Raw genomic sequence first — 21,271 nt, forward strand, 5'->3', positions numbered from 1 at the left:
GAGCCAAAGCATTCAGTGAGAGAAGAAACAGTGAAACAGGGAGTGATGACTTCTTTTACACCAACTTTGCGTCATCCAGCAGACACAAGTCATCAAGGAAGTTTCTGGAATTTTCTGTGTACAGCTCTTGGGTAGCATTGAGCCCAATCAATCATGCTATCTATCATTCCTTCATTTTTAGATACAATATGAAATGTGTTCAGTTTTGGTCACTGTTCTACGTGAAAGATGTTGTCAAGTTGAAGAGGATACAGAGAAGATTTATGAGGATGTTGCCAGAACTTGGGGTCCTGAGCAATAGGGAGAGGTTGAGCAGACCAGGGCTGTATTCCTTGAAGAGCAGAAGGATGAAGGGCGATTTCATTCAGATATACAAAATCATGGGAAGAATAGATCAGGTGAACACAGAGAGTCTTTTGCCAAGAGACATTATATTTTTAACAGAGAGGGTGATGAGTGTACAGAATGGGCTGCTGGAGGAGACGATTAAGGCAGGTGATATTGCAATGTTTTTTAAAAACTTAGACAGATATATGGATAGGATAGGTTCGGAGGAATATGAGACTAGTGTGGTTGGGACATTTTGGTTGGCATAGGCAGGATAAGCCAAAGAGCCTGTTGCTATGCTGTATGACTCTAAATAACACCCCGAGAAACTATAATCTCATTCATGTAACAACCACAGACATCCCATTAATATTACAGTATGCAGTGTGTATCCCACACTTTGGAATAATCATTTCTAGTATACCTTTCATTCTAGTATAAAATGCAAGGACTAGGATGCCTTTTTCCCCTTTATTAACTGAGCAACAATTTAAAGTGCCAGTTTTTCGTTACCTCTCGTGGGATGCGTCCATGGTACCAGGCATGACTCCGCAGGTCTGTGCTACTCAGCTTCAGCTCCTCCTCCAGCTCTTTGTGTAGCTTCTCAGGGCTGGAATCCAGGATATATTTGTCCTTTGAAAACTGCAGAAAACAAGAAAAACTAGATGTCAGTGAAATCAATAATTAACATCCTTAGAATGAACCCCAAGAGATTCCCAAACCATCCCATAATTTGGATTGGAACATGTGCTGGGTTCAGTAAATTTTACCAGCGTCCTAAATTTTCTGACTGAAGAGCTCCTTGACAATTACTTTGGAACTCTCCACCTGCACTGGAAATAATTGCCTAAATTCCATTCCACAAATATTGAGAAATTCCCTGAACTGACCTCGTGTATTCCAAATTTTGTGTATACATTTCTTTTCTAAATTTAATAGGACATCAAGTGCACCAAAAGAGAAATTGCCTAAACTGGATAGACACTGTACCCAGATATTTATTTTTAGAAACCTGTTCGTCACTACCTCATGGTATTACCAATTGTTTCAACAGTACTTTGTGGAAACCAAAGTGACTGAAATTATGGGACTGTAGCTAACAATCTGTGTTAGTTTCATGCTAAGAACTGCTTTAACTTCTCAGTTATTTAACACAGTACATATTCATATAATTTTTTTAAATACCCTTTTTAATTATGTTGGGTTGTCCCAAGTGCTCTTGAACGGTCATCACCATTTTAAAATAAGAAATGCTGATACAAGGGGAGAAGACAATCTTGTGGGATTATTCAGTGTTTATTTGGTGCTCGTATGCCACGGTACAAAAGGGGAGAAGGTGGTATCTATTACATGTTTAGGCTGTTTAAAGTTAAAACTGTTTTAACCTGAAGAGTAGCACTAACTTTTACTGTGATGAATTGCTTTGAGAGGCTGGTCATGGCCAGAATTAACTTGTACCTAAGCAAAGGTCTGGACCCACTGCAATTCACCTATGGTCACAATAGCTCCACAGCAGATGCAATATCGCTGGCTCTCCACTCAGCTCTGGGTCACCTCGAAAACAGCAATCCATAATATGCCTGCTCTTCATCAACTACAGTTTGATCTTCAATAACATTAATTCCTCAGTGCTGGTCAAAAAGCTACAAAATCTAGGCCTCTGTACCCCACTCTGCAAGTGGATCCTTGACTTTCTCATCAGAAGACCACAGTCAGTACAAAATGGAAACAATGTCTCCTCCTCACTGATTATCAACACAGGTGCACCCCAAGGATAAGTGCTTAGCCCACTGCTCTACTCATTATACACCCATGACTGTGTGGCCAGGCAATGCAATCTACAAGTTTGGAGATGACCCCACAATCACCGGCAGAATCACAAACGACAATGAAGAAGCGTACAGGAGGAAGATAGATCAACTCGTTGAATGGAGTAATGACAACAACCTCGTGCTCAACATCAGCAAAACCAAGGAGATGATTGTGGACTTCAGGAGGAAGTCAGGGGAACACAACCCAGTCCTCATCAAGGGCTCAGTAGTGGAGAAGATCATGAACTTCACATTCCTGGGCGTCAACATCTCCGAGGATCTGTCCTAGAGCCTCCATGTTGATGCAATCACAAAGAAGGCCCACCTGTGGTTATATTGTGTGAGTTGTCTGAGAAGATTCAGTAAGTCACCGAAGACTCTCAAAAACTTCTACGGGTGTACAGTGGACTACATTCTGGCTGGTTGCATCACTGCCTGGTACGGAGGGCCAACTCTCAGAACAAGAAGAAATTCCAGACATCACAGGCACCAGACTTCACTCCATTTGAGGACATCTATGAGGCAGTCTTAAAAAAGCAGCCTCAAAGACCCCACCACCCAGGCTATGCCCTCTTCACTCTATTACTATTATAAAACAAAAGGTACAGGAGCCTAAAGATGAGCATTCAACAGCACAAGGACAGCTTCTTCTCCACTGCCATCAGATTCCTGAATAATCAATTAGCCAAAAGACAGCCTTACTTTTCATGCAGTACTATTTTTTTTTTGTTTACAGTATTGTTGTGAGATGGTCAACCAGTTTACCTATCTCGGCTGCACCATTTCATCAGATGCTAGGATCGACAACGAGATAGACAACAGACTCGCCAGGGCAAATAGCGCCTTTGGAAGACTACACAAAAGAGTCTGGAAAAACAACCAACTGAAAAACCTCACAAAGATAAGCATATACAGAGCCGTTGTCATACCCACACTCCTGTTCGGCTCCGAATCATGGGTCCTCTACCGGCATCACCTACGGCCCCTAGAACGCTTCCACCAGCGTTGTCTCCGCTCCATCCTCAAGATTCATTGGAGCGACTTCATCCCTAACATCGAAGTACTCGAGATGGCAGAGGCCGACAGCATTGAATCCACACTGCTGGATATCCAACTGCGCTGGGTAGGTCACGTCTCCAGAATGGAGGACCATCGCCTTCCCAAGATCGTGTTATATGGCGAGCTCTCCACTGGCCATCATGTCAGAGGTGCACCAAAGAAGAGGTACAAGGACTGCCTAAAGAAATCTCTTGGTGCCTGCCACATTGACCACCGCCAGTGGGCTGATATCGCCTCAAACCGTGCATCTTGGCGCCTCACAGTTTGGCGGGCAGCAACCTCCTTTGAAGAAGACCACAGAGCCCACCTCACTGACAAAAGACAAAGGAGGAAAAACCCAACACCAAACCCCAACCAACAAATTTTCCCCTGCAACCGTTGCAACCGTATCTGCCTGTCCCGCATCGGACTTGTCAGCCACAAACGAGCCTGCAGCTGACGTGGACATTTACCTCTCCATAAATCTTCGTCCGCGAAGCCAAGCCAAAGAAAGAAAGAATGTTTACACTACGATGAGGCTGCTGCAAACCCCAAATTTCATGATTTGTTCATGACAATAAATTCTGATTCTCTCCAAAAAAAAGCTTCCCAAAGAAAGTTTTTGTCTTGTATCTCAAGAAATTAGATAGTGAAGTTAGATCGAAATTAGATAGTGAAGTTGATCGAAATTAGATAGTGAAGTTAGATCGAAATTAGATAGTGAAGTTAGATCGAAATTATAGTGAAGTTAGATCAAAATTAGATAGTGAAGTTAGATCGAAATTATAGTGAAGTTAGATCGAAATTAGATAGTGAAGTTAGATCAAAATTAGATAGTGAAGTTAGATCAAAATTAGATAGTGAAGTTAGATCGAAATTATAGTGAAGTTAGATCGAAATTAGATAGTGAAGTTAGATTAAAATTAGATAGTGAAGTTAGAAATTAGATAGTGAAGTTAGATCGAAATTAGATAGTGAAGTTAGATCGAAGTTAGATCAAAATTAGATAGTGAAGTTAGATCGAAATTAGATGTGAAGTTAGATAGAAATTAGATAGTGAAGTTAGATCGAAATTAGATAGTGAAGTTAGATAGAAATAAGATAGTGAAGTTAGATCGAAATTAGATAGTGAAGTTAGATCAAAATTAGATAGTGAAGTTAGAAATTAGATAATGAAGTTAGATCGAAATTAGATAGTGAAGTTAGAAATTAGATAGTGAAGTTAGATCGAAATTAGATAGTGAAATTAGAAATTAGATAGTGTAGTTAGATCGAAATTAGATAGTGAAGTTGGATAGCATCTGTCTATTTTCCCTTTTGAGGGGAAAAACTACAAAGTGTGTCCCATGGACATTTTTCTTCAATGACCTCATCTGAATTAGTCACAGACAGTATCACATCTGTGCTCATCACCTTGGAGGGGAGTTTCAAGCAGCTTTTTAAATAGAGTTAAGAGGTTGCAGTGAAGTGAAAACATGGTGCATCAGACAGTGTGTTGAGGGGTGTACTTCACATGATGGTGGCGTAGTAAACAGTGATAAGATGACAAGTGGTGAAATGACAATATGTGTGACTGAACTTTAGCAATTAATTCATATAAATGTGACTGTTAAAATATTCGTACAAATGATCTCCACTAGTGCTTATGACTGTGGTGATCATTTTTCTTCACCCCGAAACATTCACTGTTTTCTCCTGATTTACTCGCTGGCCCTAGAGGGTTTGTCTGTGTGAAACTGCCTTTGATTCCTTTGTGTTAATTTGATGTGTTCTGCTGCTGTGACTGCAAATGCACAGATCCGGGTCAGCTGGTGATGTAATATTATATTTTTACTCTGACTCCCAAGGGGTGCTGGTAAAATGGAAGGTTATAAACGGTAGGTTCTATTGGAGAGGAAGACAAATAAAGAAATGCAAAGTACATCACAGAGCGGGTTCTTCAGCTCACAATATCTGTCCTGAAAATGATGACAAACTAAACTAAATCCCTTCTGTCTGCACTTGATCCATATCTTTCCACATTCATGCATCTATTTAGAAGCCTCTTAATGGCTACAATTATGTCTGCTTCCACCACTAACCCTTGCAGCCCATTCCTGACATCTTTCACTCTGAGTAAAACAAATGTACCCTGCACATCTCCTTTAAATTTTCCCCATCTCTCCTTGAGGGAAGAGGATACACAAATAGAGAAAGGCTAATTAAACGATTAAAAGGTTAAAATAAAAAGGAGACAGGGACACTGGTTTGCCAACAGAAGGAAAGGAAAATAAATGGAGGATAGGACATTGACCTGAAAGAATTGAGGCTACTGATACTACAAGCATAAAATCATGGCAAAACTAAATTTGTCATATGATCATGGAGTGAGGCAAGGCAATAAGCAGCCAATTAAGAACACAAGGTTGACCAACTATAATCATATATGTTAAATATATATATAAATAGATTCACACTTAAGCTAATGCAAGTAAAACATTTTAATTTGCTCTGAGCTTTTTTTTTAGCCTAATGAACTTTCAAGAGAGGATGGGAGCAAATAGGTAAAACAGAATGAGATGGGGAAAATGTTTTTAAAATGTATTCAATTGGCAACACTACCCCTCCAGTTTAAATGCAATGCAACTGGGAGTTCACAGGCAAAGGCTTCTGTGTGAGAACCACTCAGAACTAAAAGAAAATCCACTCCGAAATTATAATAGCAAAATAGTGCAGGATGTCTGTAACGTGGATGCTCCTTGACCTGGTGAGTGTTCCCATTATTTATGATTGTGGCTTTAATTGAAACTAAATTACGATTATTATACAACATAAGACTGAGAACAGATAATACTCTTCAGCTTTAAAATTCTCATACAAATCCCTGCAAGATTTCATTTGGTAAGCTCCTCCTGTTCTCTGAGATTGTATTTTTCCAACTCTTGGGCAAAGCCATTTCCTACAACCCTCCAAAGACACCTCTGCCTTCATCCTAAGAGATGGAATTCCCTCCCTTTCTGCCTTAACTTTTCTTTCAGCATTTAAGATGCTACTTAAAAACTATTTCTCTTTATCCAAGCTCTTGGTCACTGCTTGGTGTTTTAACTGATTGTGTTCCTTTGAGAACCCAGGGGACATTTTATTACATTAAAGGTGCAATGTGGTTGAAAGTGCCAAATCAGGCTGATTGCTGCTATTCTTCACTAAAACAATCTTCCCAGCAGCCTTACTTTTGGCAGCCAGCCAGCTGGTACAAGCATGGATTCTGAACAATAAAATGATACTTGCATCATTTAAGTTCCCAATGCCACAGAATCTCTCCATTTCCATTGCAACACTACCACTGTAGTCACTTGTGAAATCTGACTCATGCCTTTTATACTGGGGGCAGGGCAGCAATAATATGGACATTGACTCTGTTCTCTGCACAGCTTCACTTTCAAAGCTGCATATGGGCAGGACTGATTGAACCTGTCAAAGTGCAGATAAAGCATATATGGATCTGTTTACAGAAGCAAATCCATAGTTTAAATGAAGTTTTGTACTGATGTGAAGAAAGTTTTATTGGGCATTTTACAATGTTAAGCAGCTAAATTCCAGATGTGTTGAGTCTGTTAGAGTTATACAGCACAGAAACAAGCTTTTTGGCCCATTGAGTCCATGCCAACCATAAAACACCCATTTGCACTAACCCTACACTAACTCTACTTTGTTCTCCCTATCAATAGCCCCCAGATTCTACCATTAGGGACAATTTACAGTGGGTAATTCCTTGTCTTTGGAATGTGGAAGAAAGCGGGAGCACCCAGACGAAACACATGTACTCACAAAGAGAATGCTTAAACTACACATAGACAGCACTGTAGGCCAGGATTAAACCTGACACTATTGAGCCACTTGCAGAACTGCTGCCTCGCAGTTCCATGGTTTGGATACAAGACAGGAGAATAAGAACACAAGAAATCACATTGGAAGTGTGCTCTGCTACTCAATGCTTTCATGGCTGGATTTTTACCTCAGTATCCTGCACTAACCTTTCTTCATTTCCTTGATGTTCAAACATCTTCCAATTTCACCCTAGAGTATACTCAGCCTGTGAGCCTTCAAAACTCCCTTGAGCAGACAATTCCAAAGATTCACTGCCTTCTGAGTGATGAAATTTTTTTTCTTATCTCAGAAAAAAATCATTTATTTCGAGATTGTAACCCCTGGTTCTGGAAACCCCAGGCTGATAAAATATCATTCCTGATTATAGCCTGTAAAACCATGTAACAAAGAGAACCAAGTAGTGGAATCAGAAAGAGATAGGAGTGTCCCAGAATGAGAAAAAATAATATTCGTGTTGTTTTTAAGGCTGTCCTGGATGAAAATGATGTGTGTTCCTCAGGTTTATGTCTGTTACCAACTTTTCATTACCTACTCCCATTATTACATTTTTCTTTAGCCTTCTCAGTGATCTAGAAACATAGAAACATAGAAGATAGGAGCAGGAGTAGGTCATTCGACACTTCGAGCCTGCTCCGCCATTCAACGAGATCATGGCTGATCTTAAAGTTCAGTACCCCGTCCCCGCCTTCTCTCCGTAACCTTTAATACCCTTATACTGAAGAAATATATCTAATTCCCTCTTAAATATATTTAATGAACCTGCCTCTACTGCCCTCTGTGGCAATGAATTCCACAGATTCACCACTCTCTGGGTCAAGAAATTCCTCCTCATCTCAGTCCTAAATGTTTTGCCTATTATCCTCAAACCATGGCCCCGGGTTCTGGATTTTCCCATCCTTGGAAACATCCCATCTGCATCCATTCTGTCCAGTCCTGCCAGAATTTTATATGTCTCTATGAGATCCCCTCTCAATCTTCTAAACTCCAGCGAGTACAATCCCAATTTGCGCAATCTTTCCTCATAAGTCATTCCTGCCATTCCAGGTATCAGCCTGGTGAATCGCCTCTGCACTCCCTCCATTGCAAGAACATCCTTCCTTAGATAAGATGACCAAAACTGCACACAATACTCCAGGTGTGGTCTCACCAAGGCCCTGTACAGCTGCAGTAAGGTATCCTTGTTCCTATACTCAAACCCTCTTGATATGAAGGCCAACATACCATTTGCCTTTTTAACCGCCTGCTGTACCTGCATGCTCGCCTTCAGAGACTGGTGTACAAGTACCCCTAGGTCTCTCTGCACTTCCCCATCTCTTAATCTATTGCCATTCAAATAGTAATCTGCCCTCCGGTTTGTATTACCAAAGTGGATAACCTCACATTTATCCACATTGTAGTGCATTTGCCATGTATCTGCCCAGTCCCTCAATTTATCCAAATCACACTGGAGCTTCCTCACCCCCTCTTCCGTGCACACAACCCCTCCTAGCTTAGTGTCATCTGCAAATTTGGAAATATTACATCCAGATCATTAATGTAAATTGTGAACAGCTGGGGTCCCAGTACAGATCCCTGTGGCACCCCACTGGTCACCGTCTGCCACTCAGAAAATGAACCATTTATCCCAACTCTCTGTCTTCTACCTGCCACAATACTTTGCCCCCAATCCCATGAGCCTTGATTTTGGAAGCCAGTCGTTTATGCGGGACCTTATCGAAGGCCTCTTGGAAGTCCAGGTACACCACATCCACTGGCTCTCCCCCATCTATTTTACCTGTCACCATCTCAAAGAATTCCAATAGATTTGTCAAGCACGATTTACCTTTAGTAAATCCATGTTGACTCCGTCCGATCCCTTCTCTGCTAGTCATGTGCTCCGCTATTACCCCCTCCATAAATCTTCGTCCGCGAAGCCAAGCCAAAGAAGACATCCTTAATAATGGATTCCATCATTTTGCCCTCTACTGATGTAAGGCTCACAGGCCTATAATTCCCTCCCTCCTATGCCTCTCCAACCTTCTGCCCTCACTAGCTTCTTCTCCCCCTCCTTTTTCCTCCCTTCTTATTTTAGTCTTAATAGAAGGACCCAACTCAAAACATTGACTGACCATTTCCACACATGGATGATGTCTGTCTCTCTAGTTTCTCTGGGTAAAGCCCGGGTCTACTAAATCTTCCTTAATAGAACAACTCCTCACCCTCATCCCAGGTGTCAAGCCAGTGAATCTTTGCCTCCTACTTACTCTCTGTAATAACAGGACATCTTTCATGCAAAGACATCTATGAACCCTCTTAATCTTTCACCACTTCAATACACTTTTTATATTTTATATCAATGTGGATGACTTCACAGATTTCTGCCATGTCCTTGGCCTTCCATTTATTCTCCCTTTATCCCTGAATCAGGAGTTTCACCTGCACAATGCACACAGATATGCAACTGCGAAACATTGTTTGTAACATGTACCACAATCCTTACAGCAGGACAGACATGTAAACTTTGAGCTACAAAATCCCCCACCACCTTTTTGTACTGTCCTCTTTTGAAACCATCCATCTCTGGTTGATGATAGCCATTGCTGCCTCCCTATAACTTATTTGAGCAGTTTTAATATTCATAGTGCTTTCAAAAGTAAACTCTAATTAATTGTTTATTAGCATGCCCCTGTCCTTGCTCTTCATAATCAAGGGCAGGACTAAATAGGAGAATTCAATCCTGATTATTACATGCCCTAATTAATGATGTGCCATTCCAATTCAGCCATTCATTACCATATAAAACATATCTCTAATTCATTGCTTTTGGGAATATATTGGAGGTGGGACCAGAGACTATCAGTTAAGGGTATAGAGGAATGTTATTTCTTAATTAGGGTCCTATTTATTACCAAAAGTACCCCTGACAGCAAATATGTTAAGAGGAAAACTGAATAAAGAGCAAACGTTCATTTAAATGGTGCTTTTTCAGAAGGAACCCAAATCCCTTGCAGCCAATGTGAGTACTTAAATGTGTGACTTGGAGGAACCGAACGGCCGACTTGCTGGTGATAAACTTCAGAAGTAAGGTGAGGACTTTTAGTGACTGGTTGAGGGTACATTTGAGAGAATTGCTAAGAGGAAGAAGTGGCCTGGTCAGTCCTCGGGGAGAGGAGGGATGGGTCAAAGGAAACGTATTGCTGCTCCATAATGGGCACTGCATTGGGGTAGAGGCCACGAGTTTATTTCAAATGTGTGAAATCCATCTCAACTTCATTTTGTTTCTTTGTTCCTTTCTTATTTAAAGCTATTTATTTGTTTATATCGCTACGCAATAGGTTAGGCAACTCTGGACATAGATTCAGGAAGAGATGCGCGTTAAACGTCGCAATATCTCAATATTGTGTTTACTGCTGATCAGAATATTAATCCCTCCACTGACGGAGATGAGTTTTATTAACGGGCACCTGACGCAGGCTGGACTCCTGCGGCTTTCTCGCTCCAGCCCTCCCCCTGCCGCACGGTGCCTGCGGGGCGACGGGGAGATGAGGTCATGTCTGGCTCGATGCGCCGCACTGCGAGCGGAGGCTTTGCGACTCTCCGCTGCACATCCCTCGCCTCCACGTTCCCCATTCCCAGAGTCGCAGGGCACAGCGGGTCGGAGGCCGAAAGTCAGCTTCGACCACAATGAATCGGCGGTGAAGAGGAAAGACTGGGCAGCGACATTGTTTAACACATTTCAATACCTTGTGGAAAATGAAGTTTGATGGGGACCGGAAATAACCTTGTATTATAAGTTTCAGTCTATTTGTGTGCGATGTGTTGGTCGATTTGCGGTTCATCTCCATTCACGGGTGTTTGTCTGTATCCGGGCATAAATTTAGATAAAGCAAGAAGAATAGAAGCCAATATTACTCTAAAGGTGAAGGGCCTCTGGGGTATCTCAGCAATAACTGCAGTTTTGCCACATTTTTACTTTAAAAACTGTGTTTAAAATAAATTTACATCGAACATTTTACTGTATAATGGATGGAATGCAGCACCAGGAGCAAGTTGCAGGAAGGAAAAAATAGAGGGAGGTTTCTTTATCCTCATCTCAATCGTCCAGTCCCTTATCCTTCCTGTACAATTGGAGGGAAATGAAATCCGAGCTCCTTCTCCATCTTGGTAGGCATAGCCCTCGGGACCAAGGATGGCTTGTTTCTCATGTAGTTTTGTGACCTGAAGTGATACTGCCACAGCTGAGCGAGGAGATGGCATGCCTACATAAATTTGCTACTGACCTGTTCATCCTTGCGGAGGCTGCACCGCTAAATATTATAAAAGACTGAATCGTGACCAACTATGTGGGATTTTACTAATGCCACGCTCTATCCAGATTTCAGCTTGGAGAGATGTGTGAGATATTTTTAGAGCAATCAAACTGGATAAATTATCCATTCAAAACTTGCCACCTTCAGATCTGCTATTTTAATTTGCCCTTTCTGAAGAATGGGTGCACAGTTTCAAGATGACGGCAATACAGGAACCTGGGGAAAAAGAATACAGGTTGATGTTGGGAACAACCAGAAAACAGAGCAGGAAGAAACATTGAAGAAAATGAGTCGTCAACAGCAATGGGTGAAAGGGCAGCAGCAAGAAAACGTGGGATTTGTCTACTTGAAAGTTGGGAAGCATGATGAGGTGGGATTAATAATGAGGTGCAGTAGGGTAGGGAGCATGAACAAAAGGGGCAAGAGTATGAGGGCAGCATAATCCTAGTTGGCAAGTAAGGTTTTAGTAAGTAGTATGAACATTAAGGAAGGGACAGTCTCAGTATTAATCTCTATTTCGTGAGCTTGGATGGGAGAGAGCAAGAATATAAACTTCAGAACAAACAGACTTGAACAGTCAAGGATGAGACAGCAGATGGGGCATAGAATGGGCAAGGCAGAGAGGGAGGAAGCAAAGAATAGAGATAGATGCAAGAATTTGGGCACTATTGGGAGCAATGAGAAATGGAATGAAGAGCAGGAACCTAACAAAAACTCCCTGAAATTTGCAAGTCACTTCAACACTTTGTTCCAGTGAAAACAGCAAAAATCAATAACTTGCTGAGAGAATATCTGTAACAGCACTGCTGGTTGTGTATGGAGTTTATGGGAAGTGCTTTTGATTCATCAATAGTGAGTCACTTGCTGAAATATTAGCAGCTTGTGTTCTTTATGACTAAACCCTGCTGAACTCCAGCAGGGCTTTTCTGCCTTTTCAATAATCTATGATGTGGCCATGAGACTTGAAATTATATGTTGGGTTGACCGGATTAATCACAAGGCTTCCTCATTCAGTCAGTCCTGAGTTGTATACAACATTGGTGCTCCTTCCTGCAGTGATTATACCCTCTTCCTTGAAAATGTTGATGATATTCAGCCATCAACCCATGATTTGAGAGAAAAAAAAATCTTCCATCTGAAGTTTCCAGGGTTTCAAGATGAGGATGATATAATTCTCAAAATAACCTCAGTCTATGAAATGTATAGAGCTGTACTCGTGCAATTCGTTGACATTAAACTTGACTCACCTCCTGATGAAACACTGTCTAAACACCTACACAAAAGGTGCCCACTTGAATTGTGAATTGGCAAAAGTAACATTCTTAGTTGAGACTGGGGAGGCATGTCTAGCTGGTGGAGGTGGACTATCAAATTGACTTAACGTTTCCATCCATGGATGCTGCCTGACCAGCTAAAACCTTCCAATTTCTTTTGTTCACAAGATTCCAACATCTGCAGTTTTTGTGTTTATCAGCATTTTTTCGCCAGTAGTTCAAATAATGAAAAGTTAATGTCCATTGAACAACTCTCTGCATCTTTGGTTCTCAGCCTTTTTCTTTCCACTCACATGCCACTAAGTATTCCCTATGTCATCAGTGTTCTGTGATTAGTAAGGGATTGCTTAAGGTGGTATGTGGGTGGAAAGAAAAAGGTTGAAAACCACTGTTTAATTGCACCTAATTGGCTCGTTATGTGCACGGTTTCCTAACTCCAAAGGAAATGGGCCAATGACCATTTTTCTCAAGCAAAATATTTCAGTAACAAATGGGTCTAGAGCAGTGATTCTCAACCTTCCCTTCCCACTCACATACCAACTTCAGCAATCCTTTACTAATCACACAGCCCTTATGGCATAGGGATTACTGAAGGTGGTATGTGAATGGAAAGAAAAAGGTTGAGAACCACTGATCTACATAGTTAAAACTTCTCCCATATCCAATTGGCAGCCTAATAAATAGATCAGTGTATCACCACTGCACAATCAGCCGGACTAGAGCTTGCTTATCCCCATGTTCATAATAAGGCTTCTAATTACAACACTATTGTGATACTGTTCACAGTGATAGCACCCCACTCTGATAATGAGGCTGCATGACAAATGTCACTTTAACGATAAAGCTTTCCATCATAAAAGTGAGAATTCTGCCATCGAGGTAAGGCTCTTGGTTACCCCTACAGTTCTGCATCTCACAAAGATTAAAAAGCCTTGCATGCACAATTCAATAGGTCAAATTCACAGACCTTGAATAATCACTTCGGGAAAAAATTTCATTTCTAAAAGAGATGATCCTGTTTGGCTCTCATCAGTTACTGTGTTGGTTAAAATGAAGGTTACAACCTATTCTAACAAATACAAAACAGGATTTCAAAGTACAGGGCAATTCTCTGGAACCTAAAGGGTTCCTATTGGCCTAAGTTATGAGTGAAAACAGCTGACAAACCTGACTTTCTAGATGTGATCTCACTGCTGCCTGACACTGATGGTGTGAGATGGGATAGTTAATGGGGTCAGAAGCTGGATCCCATTACGCTTTACAACTGGGACAAGCCCCTACTCCCAATGGATTCCAATTGCATTTGTTTATACTGGAAGAGAAGACATTTGCTTAACCTCGAAGATGTATAGTGCTATTTCCAATACCTCAGTGAAATTATGATTGGATAGAAATCATCAGATTCAAGATCACTTTTCTTTCCTGATGTCATCAGTATAAGACGATGCCTTGCACTGTTTAACTGCACTTTATCTTTTTGGCACTACATTCAGTACTTTTGATATTGTAATCCTATATTTTTGTTTCTATTGTAACCATGCTTTTATTACTGCTCTGCTCTACTATGTACACAAGAACATAAGAAATAGAAGCAGGAATCAGCCATCTGGCCCATCAAGCCTGTTCTGCCATTCCAGAAGATCATGGCTGATCTGGCCATGGACTCAACTCCACTTATCTGCCTGTTGTCCTTAATTCTTCATTCACTTTCAAAACAAAATCTGTCTCAACATTCAATGTGGCTGCCTCTAAATTTCTACAACTGGAGTTTGACATGCTTGGATACATTTTTCACTGTATCTTGGTACATGTGACAATAAACAATCCAATCCAATACTAGATGAAGACAGGGGAAACTACTCACTTTGTTATCTTGACTTAATTCAATTAATGATTTGGAATGTACAAGTATATAACATTTATCACAATCTCTACATCTCCCAGATTATTAAGTAGGAAATTTGCCAAAACGTGCTCATTCTCACAAGCCAGTATGCGATGACAAGAAAACCTGTTGCTTTAATCCCTCATTGATTGAGGGAGAAATATTGGCCAGAGCATTGGTCTTCTCCTGGAAGATGATCTTGGTTTAATTTCTCATCTGAAGGAATGCTGCACATTCTCAGAATTGCACTGAAATATCCATGGCACAAAATTGATGGCACATGGACCATATTAGACCCACCAGCTTCCTGATCCCAGACCCTTGAGTCATGCACAATGCATGGGGGCTGTGACTGAAGCAGCAAAAGGCCAGAACTTGAGAGAAGGCAGGGTGAGTGGAGTAATGAGAAAAGTGAGGTGCTCAAGTCATCAAGTTAAAGCAAAATGAGCACCACCGTGAGCCCCCAGTAGACTGCAGTGTAAAATCTGTCCCTCTTGCAAGAAAAGTTGTTCAGCATTAATCTATATGCATTATCTGCAATGATTAGAACCCAGTTTTCTGACAATTGACCTGAGAGTGCTGCTCCCTGGAGAAAGACAAATTCTGTAGTGTCGGAATTAAAGAAGGGGGAAAAAAATGGAGAAACAGCTATTTTGGAGCTTCTGTTAGCATATCCGGATTTCACTGTTTGCAAGCGCAGATGAGCCGAACAGGATGTTCTCGGCAACCATCTGTACGTGACAGTCGGGCTTGGATACAACTGCCGGCCACTTCCACTCCATCTCTGCAAGAGCTGCCGGCACGACGCCACCACACTGCACCCCTCCATTCCCCGCACTCTCCCTGCTGAGAACACTGTGGCCCTCAGTTGATTAGAAATAGACACCATCATTAGTGGATGTCAGATAACAGCTCGGTTTCTCAACTGCTTGCGCCATTTGGTGGAAGACGTTGTAAAAGTGGGTGGAACGATGAACCAGATTGATCAAGTTCAGGACCCTGAATTTCCCGGCAACGAGCTGCGCATAATTTCTCGATCAATCTGCATCTCTGCTGCAGAAGCAATTAATTCTCTAGCAAAGACCTCACGGCTCAGCAGCGAATGAAAGCCACACAAACGGGCACGGCATCTGCATTTAAAAAGAATGGTCCCAAACCAAGTCACGTCACTTTAAACTTTTCGGGGTGTGTTGAAAATGAGCAACATCTTCAAGATAATTATATAAAATGAAAGAGCCCACTCTTCTCTGGATGACTAGTACAACTCCAGTCTACAGCTAACTCCGGGTTACTCCTAGAGCAGGGACTATTGGCCAATGGATGTAGAAATTGGATCCGAGAGTTGAATAGCTCTCTCAAATATTATTTGGCTCCGCCTTTGGACTGGACATCGGAATGTTAAAGCCAGCTCGACGCCAGCAGTCACAGCGCGTGTTCAGAGGCAGAGAAAAGAGCTGGTGCTGAAAAGGTTAAGGATTCTCTCTCTCTCTCTCTCTCTATCAGCAGGCTCTTTCTTCTCGGGATGTCATCGAGAAGAGCTGCTATTGGCCAGAAATGATGTAACCGCTACCACAAAGGAAAGGCTCTCATTAGTCCAGGGACAACACAGTACAGCTGCTTGCTCAGACCTTAAATGTCATTCTTGCAGCCGACGTGCTTTTCTTTCTCCCTTAATTTCCCGAACAGCTAAACAATATCTGTAACAAGCAGAAGACAATAGCGCGCAGCTTGTACTAATTCCCATCAGCATTTTTAAAACTTCCCCCCCCCCCCCCCCCCGAATGGCAGTTTAAATATTTAAAAGTGTTCTTTCAGATTTTGGGTGTGACAGATACCGTTTACCGGTTATGCGAAAGGAAAAATAACCACCGCCATGGGAAAAGGCAAGCAGGGGATTCGAGAAGTGAAAGGAGCGACCACGTGATCGAATTTTACTTCGCGAAAGAGACCCTTTGGCCCATCTAATTTGTACCATCTATTCAATAGCCCCCATCTCTCTGCCATTTTCTCCAGCCCCAAGTACTGTATTTGGCACAATCCCTTTCAAAAGGTGCCACTTAATCTGCTCTCAGAACCACAACACAATCCTGGACTCGCTCCTCGCAGATTTTACCTAAAAGGGGAGCAAGAAGCTCGCGATTCCCCCGTATAATTTCTCGTTATTTTTTTTTAATTTTAATGCTTTAGATTATCGAATATACTACGTTGAAGTTTTTAAACCAATATTAGATGAGGAATTATTACCATTAATTAGGTGAATGATCAAAGTGCCATTTCTCTATCGCTATATCAACAGAGTGAGGACTGTTATTTTATTGGTTTCTACCCTATACCTTACGTGTGTGTATTAAATTAAACTACAAATTACAATGTAACGTTTTAAGAGGCTTTTCTAATTATGATTTGAAATGTTTTATTTTCTCTTCCTCGGGATAGAAAATGGATACCAATTCTGCTGCCTTCATCTGCCGACTTGGAAACTATTTCTCTGCAAGTATTCTCTATCATATTTAAAATGGGGAACATAATAATGTTCCGACAGATAATTTAAAGAACCCTTACTCGATACCTTAAAACCAGATCTGAATGACCGGCAGAAAACACATTAAATTATCTCCCCTATAACCTTCCAAATGACGCCAGCTTGCTGGAGATAGAGATGGAATGTTACATTGGTGTGCCCCATCATTCTGACGCTGATCTTACCAAGAGAATACCAGATTTTTATCTTTCACTTTACAGATACATGCATTCCGCATTGTTAGTCCATATATCAATTGTTGGAAACTTAAAAAAAAACCCAACTTGTTACTGCGCTCTGAACGGGGAATTTACGTGAGTAGGGTCGCGGGAAGGCTGGGGGCTGGGATACAGTTACAAACCCTGCTCCCCACTTCCTCATGGAGTCCAATTTCTGATCGAACCTTAACATGGCGCTTGAGGGCCCATGTGTCTGCATTTCAAGGTCTGATCAATAAATCGGATAATGTTTTCCTGGAGCAAAAAGTGTGTAGTGCATGTTTCAATTATAAAGGCCACGTTTGGAAAGAATGTCAGTGTGGTAACCTGCTCCACATCGCCTCCTGCATCAGGGCTATTTATAAAAATACTGCTCGTGTCATTGAATCATTAAGACACAAATAACTCGATTCCATTCCAAATTTGTGTTGAGGTTGGGGGAGGGGGTGATTTTTGTGCCAGGGTTCAGAGATTGGAAAAGGGAAGCAGAAGAGTAGTCTCCACTGATCGATGCTTGAAAATGCGTTTCAGTGCAAGGTGAGTGAAGAGCACTCAGTAAAGGTGTGATGTCCCTGTGATAACCAGCCATCAGTGGAAGAGGGTCTGGTCAAGGGCAAAGTGGACAATGAAGCAATGAGAAGCCGGAGGGACTCCGCAGGCTGGTCAGCATCCAAGGAGAGAAAATTCCAGCATCTGCAGTAAAAGGATCAGCTTGACCCGCTGACTCCCTTCAGCATTTCATTGTTTGCCCAAGATTCCAACATCTGCCGTTCTTGTATTTGTTTTTCTTAGGACAATGAAGCAGGCCCTGTTGTGAACCGTTGCTTCCTCGACTTTGGTGGGCGGAGGAGCGGGGTGGTGATGGGGGGTGTCACTCGCAAGAGAATTGGGTAAACATCTGTATCCAAATCTGTAGCTCCATGGGTTGAAGGTGTTGGCCACCATATTTCTGATTTTGGGGAATTATTATTTGTCGGGAATTGAAGGACAATAAGCCACCATCAGAATCCTTAATTTAAAAAAAGAATACATTAGCTCCTCCACATCAAAAGCAACGTAACATCCAAGAACTGTTTTCCCCAAATCCGTTCCCTCTTGCAGGCGAGAGTATAGGACTTGGGTTATCAGTCACTGGCACCTTATCTCACTGGGGATCCTCTGGAAACCGACACCCCAGCAGCGTTTAAGGGGCTCCAAGATAGGCAAGTGAATATGCTGGGACTGGAATGGTGTGTGTGTCTCGTCCTAATCAGACACATTTAATGTGTGATTTCATTTAATGTGACGACCTGTTGAACGCAGACATATTCGTGGGCTGGAGGGCCTGTTCCTGTGCTGTGCTCTGATGGTTGGCAGGTTATTTGACCAGGGAGGGAGGAAACGTGTGTTTAATTATCAGCTCCAGCTAAATTTGTTCTTGAAATTCGGAGGTTGTCTTGACAGGAGATCAAACTCCTTCAGCACGGAGGGATGAGAGGATTCAATTGGAGGACCTCCTGATTAGCAGTCACTCTCCATCTTTCACCCTGCTATGTGCGGGTGTTTGTAATCATTTAAATGTAGGATAGGAATAATTAAGATAGAAGCAAGGAAGTAGATGAGATTAGAACTAGAGGATGTTGGCTCGGAAGTCGGTTTAAGACAGAGATGAGAAGGAACTGCTTCTCCCAGAGAATGGTGAATCTGTGGGATTCTCTTCCCAAAGTAGCAGGCGAGGTTGCCCAAGTGAAAGTATTTAATGCACAGATTTTAGCATCGCAGGGGAATTGGGGGACATGGAGTGGGGGAGGAGGCACGTAAGTGGAGCTGAGTCCACGGCCAGCTCAGCCATCATCTAGTTGAACGGCAGGACAGATTCGACGGACCAGATGGCCTGCTGCTCCTCGTTCTTATCTGCCCGATAGTGCAGGATAATAAAAAGTGTAGGGAAATGTCCCTGCCTTCACTTTCGCTTCGAGAAGGCAGAGGTGAGGGGATGAACAGGATGGCACGAGAGGGAAGTCCTCCGTCTTCATTGCCGCCTCGCCGGTGTTGATCAATCCCGTGGGAGAGGAGCCAAAACTTTAATCATCCCTGGCCCGATCCCGACTCTGCTTTTAGGCCTGCGGCAAGATTGGAAGGTGAAACACTTGGGATGGTTGTCAAACTATGACCGGCAATATTTCGAATTCTCAGTGACGACATGAGGGAGAGTCGCCGCATTACGTCACCCAGTGCATGGGCTGATCATGGAGGCAACAGTCCCAGTAGGACAGACAAACAGAACGAGGATCACAGAGTCGGTCCACCTGTTCCTCCTCTCTCTGTTTCCAGAAGCCTTGCATGTGTTTCTGAGCCCATAGGTATGCGCCTTTGTGTTTCCCCTGTGGGCCCGTCTTTCGCTTTGTCTGACTGTGTGTCTGTGCGCATCTCCTCTGGCTCTTGATGGAGGCACACCGTCACTCTAGGAGCTTTCTGTCTTCCACTCTCCTTCTCTAGAATTATTCCTGTTTCTCTCTGGATCCGAATCTTTATCTCTTTGTATCTCTCCGAAAAGCATAGTGTCTGCATGCCTATGTGGTGTAACCTTCGCTCTCTCTTCCTTATTTCGCTTCGAAGTGTTTGGAGGCGTTGAACACCTTTGCACCGTGTTCATAAACCCCATCTGCTGGGAATCTGTCATGACCTTTACTACAAGTCATTCGTATTATAATGCATAAATGTGTATTTAATAATATTCTCGATTTAAACCCCATCAGTGGAAGCCAACGCAATAGGGTGACTTTAAAATTTTCAACAACCTTTCCGAGACAGAAAGCAATAGGCGAATGATGTTGGGAAGGGTTGGAACAGTTCACAATTACTACCTGAGAAATCTCATTCATAATAGTAGGGATTTGCAGAATGCCGGCACTGTGTAGTGCAACCTCGCATCGCTTCCGCGCTGGGAGAGCACACAGCCAGGCGAGATGCCAACTGTGCCCCTGTTTAATGCTGATACCCTCCTTACCTGAACTTGCATGAATGATCCTCGGTAGAAGCAGCAAGCTGCCGCAGAGATCGCGCTCCACAAACTGCACTTGTCAGTCATTTCCGCTTCTTCCAAAAACGTCTATAATCCCAGATTTTAACAAGAACTGGCCCGGGTTCCTCCCGCACCTTCGGACAGAATTGCTATCTCGCGGTTCAGTCGCACTGATGTAGATGTATCGGACAAGGAGCTGATGCTGGGCACAGGAGCATCACCCTCCTGCTCTCTTCTCCTCCTGATACTCCGCAGCTCTGCCACGATTCGACAATGACTGTCATGAGCTACCTCCCTGCTCATGAAAATGCAATCAAGTCCAGCGGGAATTGATGGGGAGATGTAACGGAGGTGGGGATCAGGGAGAGGGGTGCGTGGGGGAAGGGTGAGCGAGTCCACCCCAACTCCCGCCCCTCACCCAACCCACCCACTCATTCCTGACCAAAGCACTGATTTACAGATGCAAGTTCAGCGTTTCTGGTCCCTCTGTCCGCTCACAACCGCGTAAGCTGACGCCAGGAGCTTGGCTCTCGCCCTGGCTTCTCTTGAAGGAGAAGAAAGTGACAAAAAAAACACCCGCCTTCTGTTCAGGCAGTCTCGCAGCCCGCGGTGCCCACAGATTCAGGCGCTGCAGCTCAGTTGCAGCTTGTGAGCAGCCAGCCGTTCACACAGCCTTTTAATTATCGCACGAAGCGGCCAGGGTCCGTGCAGATACAACCGGCTCCCACCCCTTCTTCCTTGTAAAGTCGCTTCACTCTTGACACCTTTAATGAAAGCCTCGCACCCCCACTCTGTCTGCAATTTGCGCTTTGCCCCAAATGCAACATTTAAAAAAAAACCCTCTCTCTGCACGGACTGCAGGTCCCGTTGGAGAAAGGGAACTCCATCCCGTTGGATACCTGCGCACAGCCGGGATTTCTGATATGCTCCCAGGATGTGTGCGTGGAGAGATGGAGTTGGTTAGAACTGCTGAGAATGTTGTTTTCTAGTGTGCACTCCTATATACCACACAGAAACAGACCCTTGTCCAAGCTGTC

General features: G+C 42.9%; 1 protein-coding gene across 9 annotated transcripts in view; it reads right to left on the reverse strand.

Annotated features, from left to right (window-relative positions):
* Window positions 1-21,271, reverse strand: part of LOC138736627 (SH2 domain-containing protein 3C-like) — a 247,523-nt gene that overhangs the window by 16,849 nt on the left and 209,403 nt on the right. For 7 of the 9 annotated variants that reach the window (XM_069886454.1, XM_069886434.1, XM_069886445.1 and 4 more), the window contains one exon: window positions 841-969. In XM_069886454.1, the coding sequence (XP_069742555.1) occupies window positions 841-969 (129 nt within the window). Of the gene's footprint in view, window positions 1-840; window positions 970-20,219; window positions 20,563-21,271 lie in introns of those variants that run through there. The other 2 variants (XM_069886482.1, XM_069886491.1) reach the window with 2 other exon arrangements.

This window comes from Narcine bancroftii, chromosome 1 (assembly GCF_036971445.1).
Source record: "Narcine bancroftii isolate sNarBan1 chromosome 1, sNarBan1.hap1, whole genome shotgun sequence".
NCBI lineage: Eukaryota > Metazoa > Chordata > Chondrichthyes > Torpediniformes > Narcinidae > Narcine > Narcine bancroftii.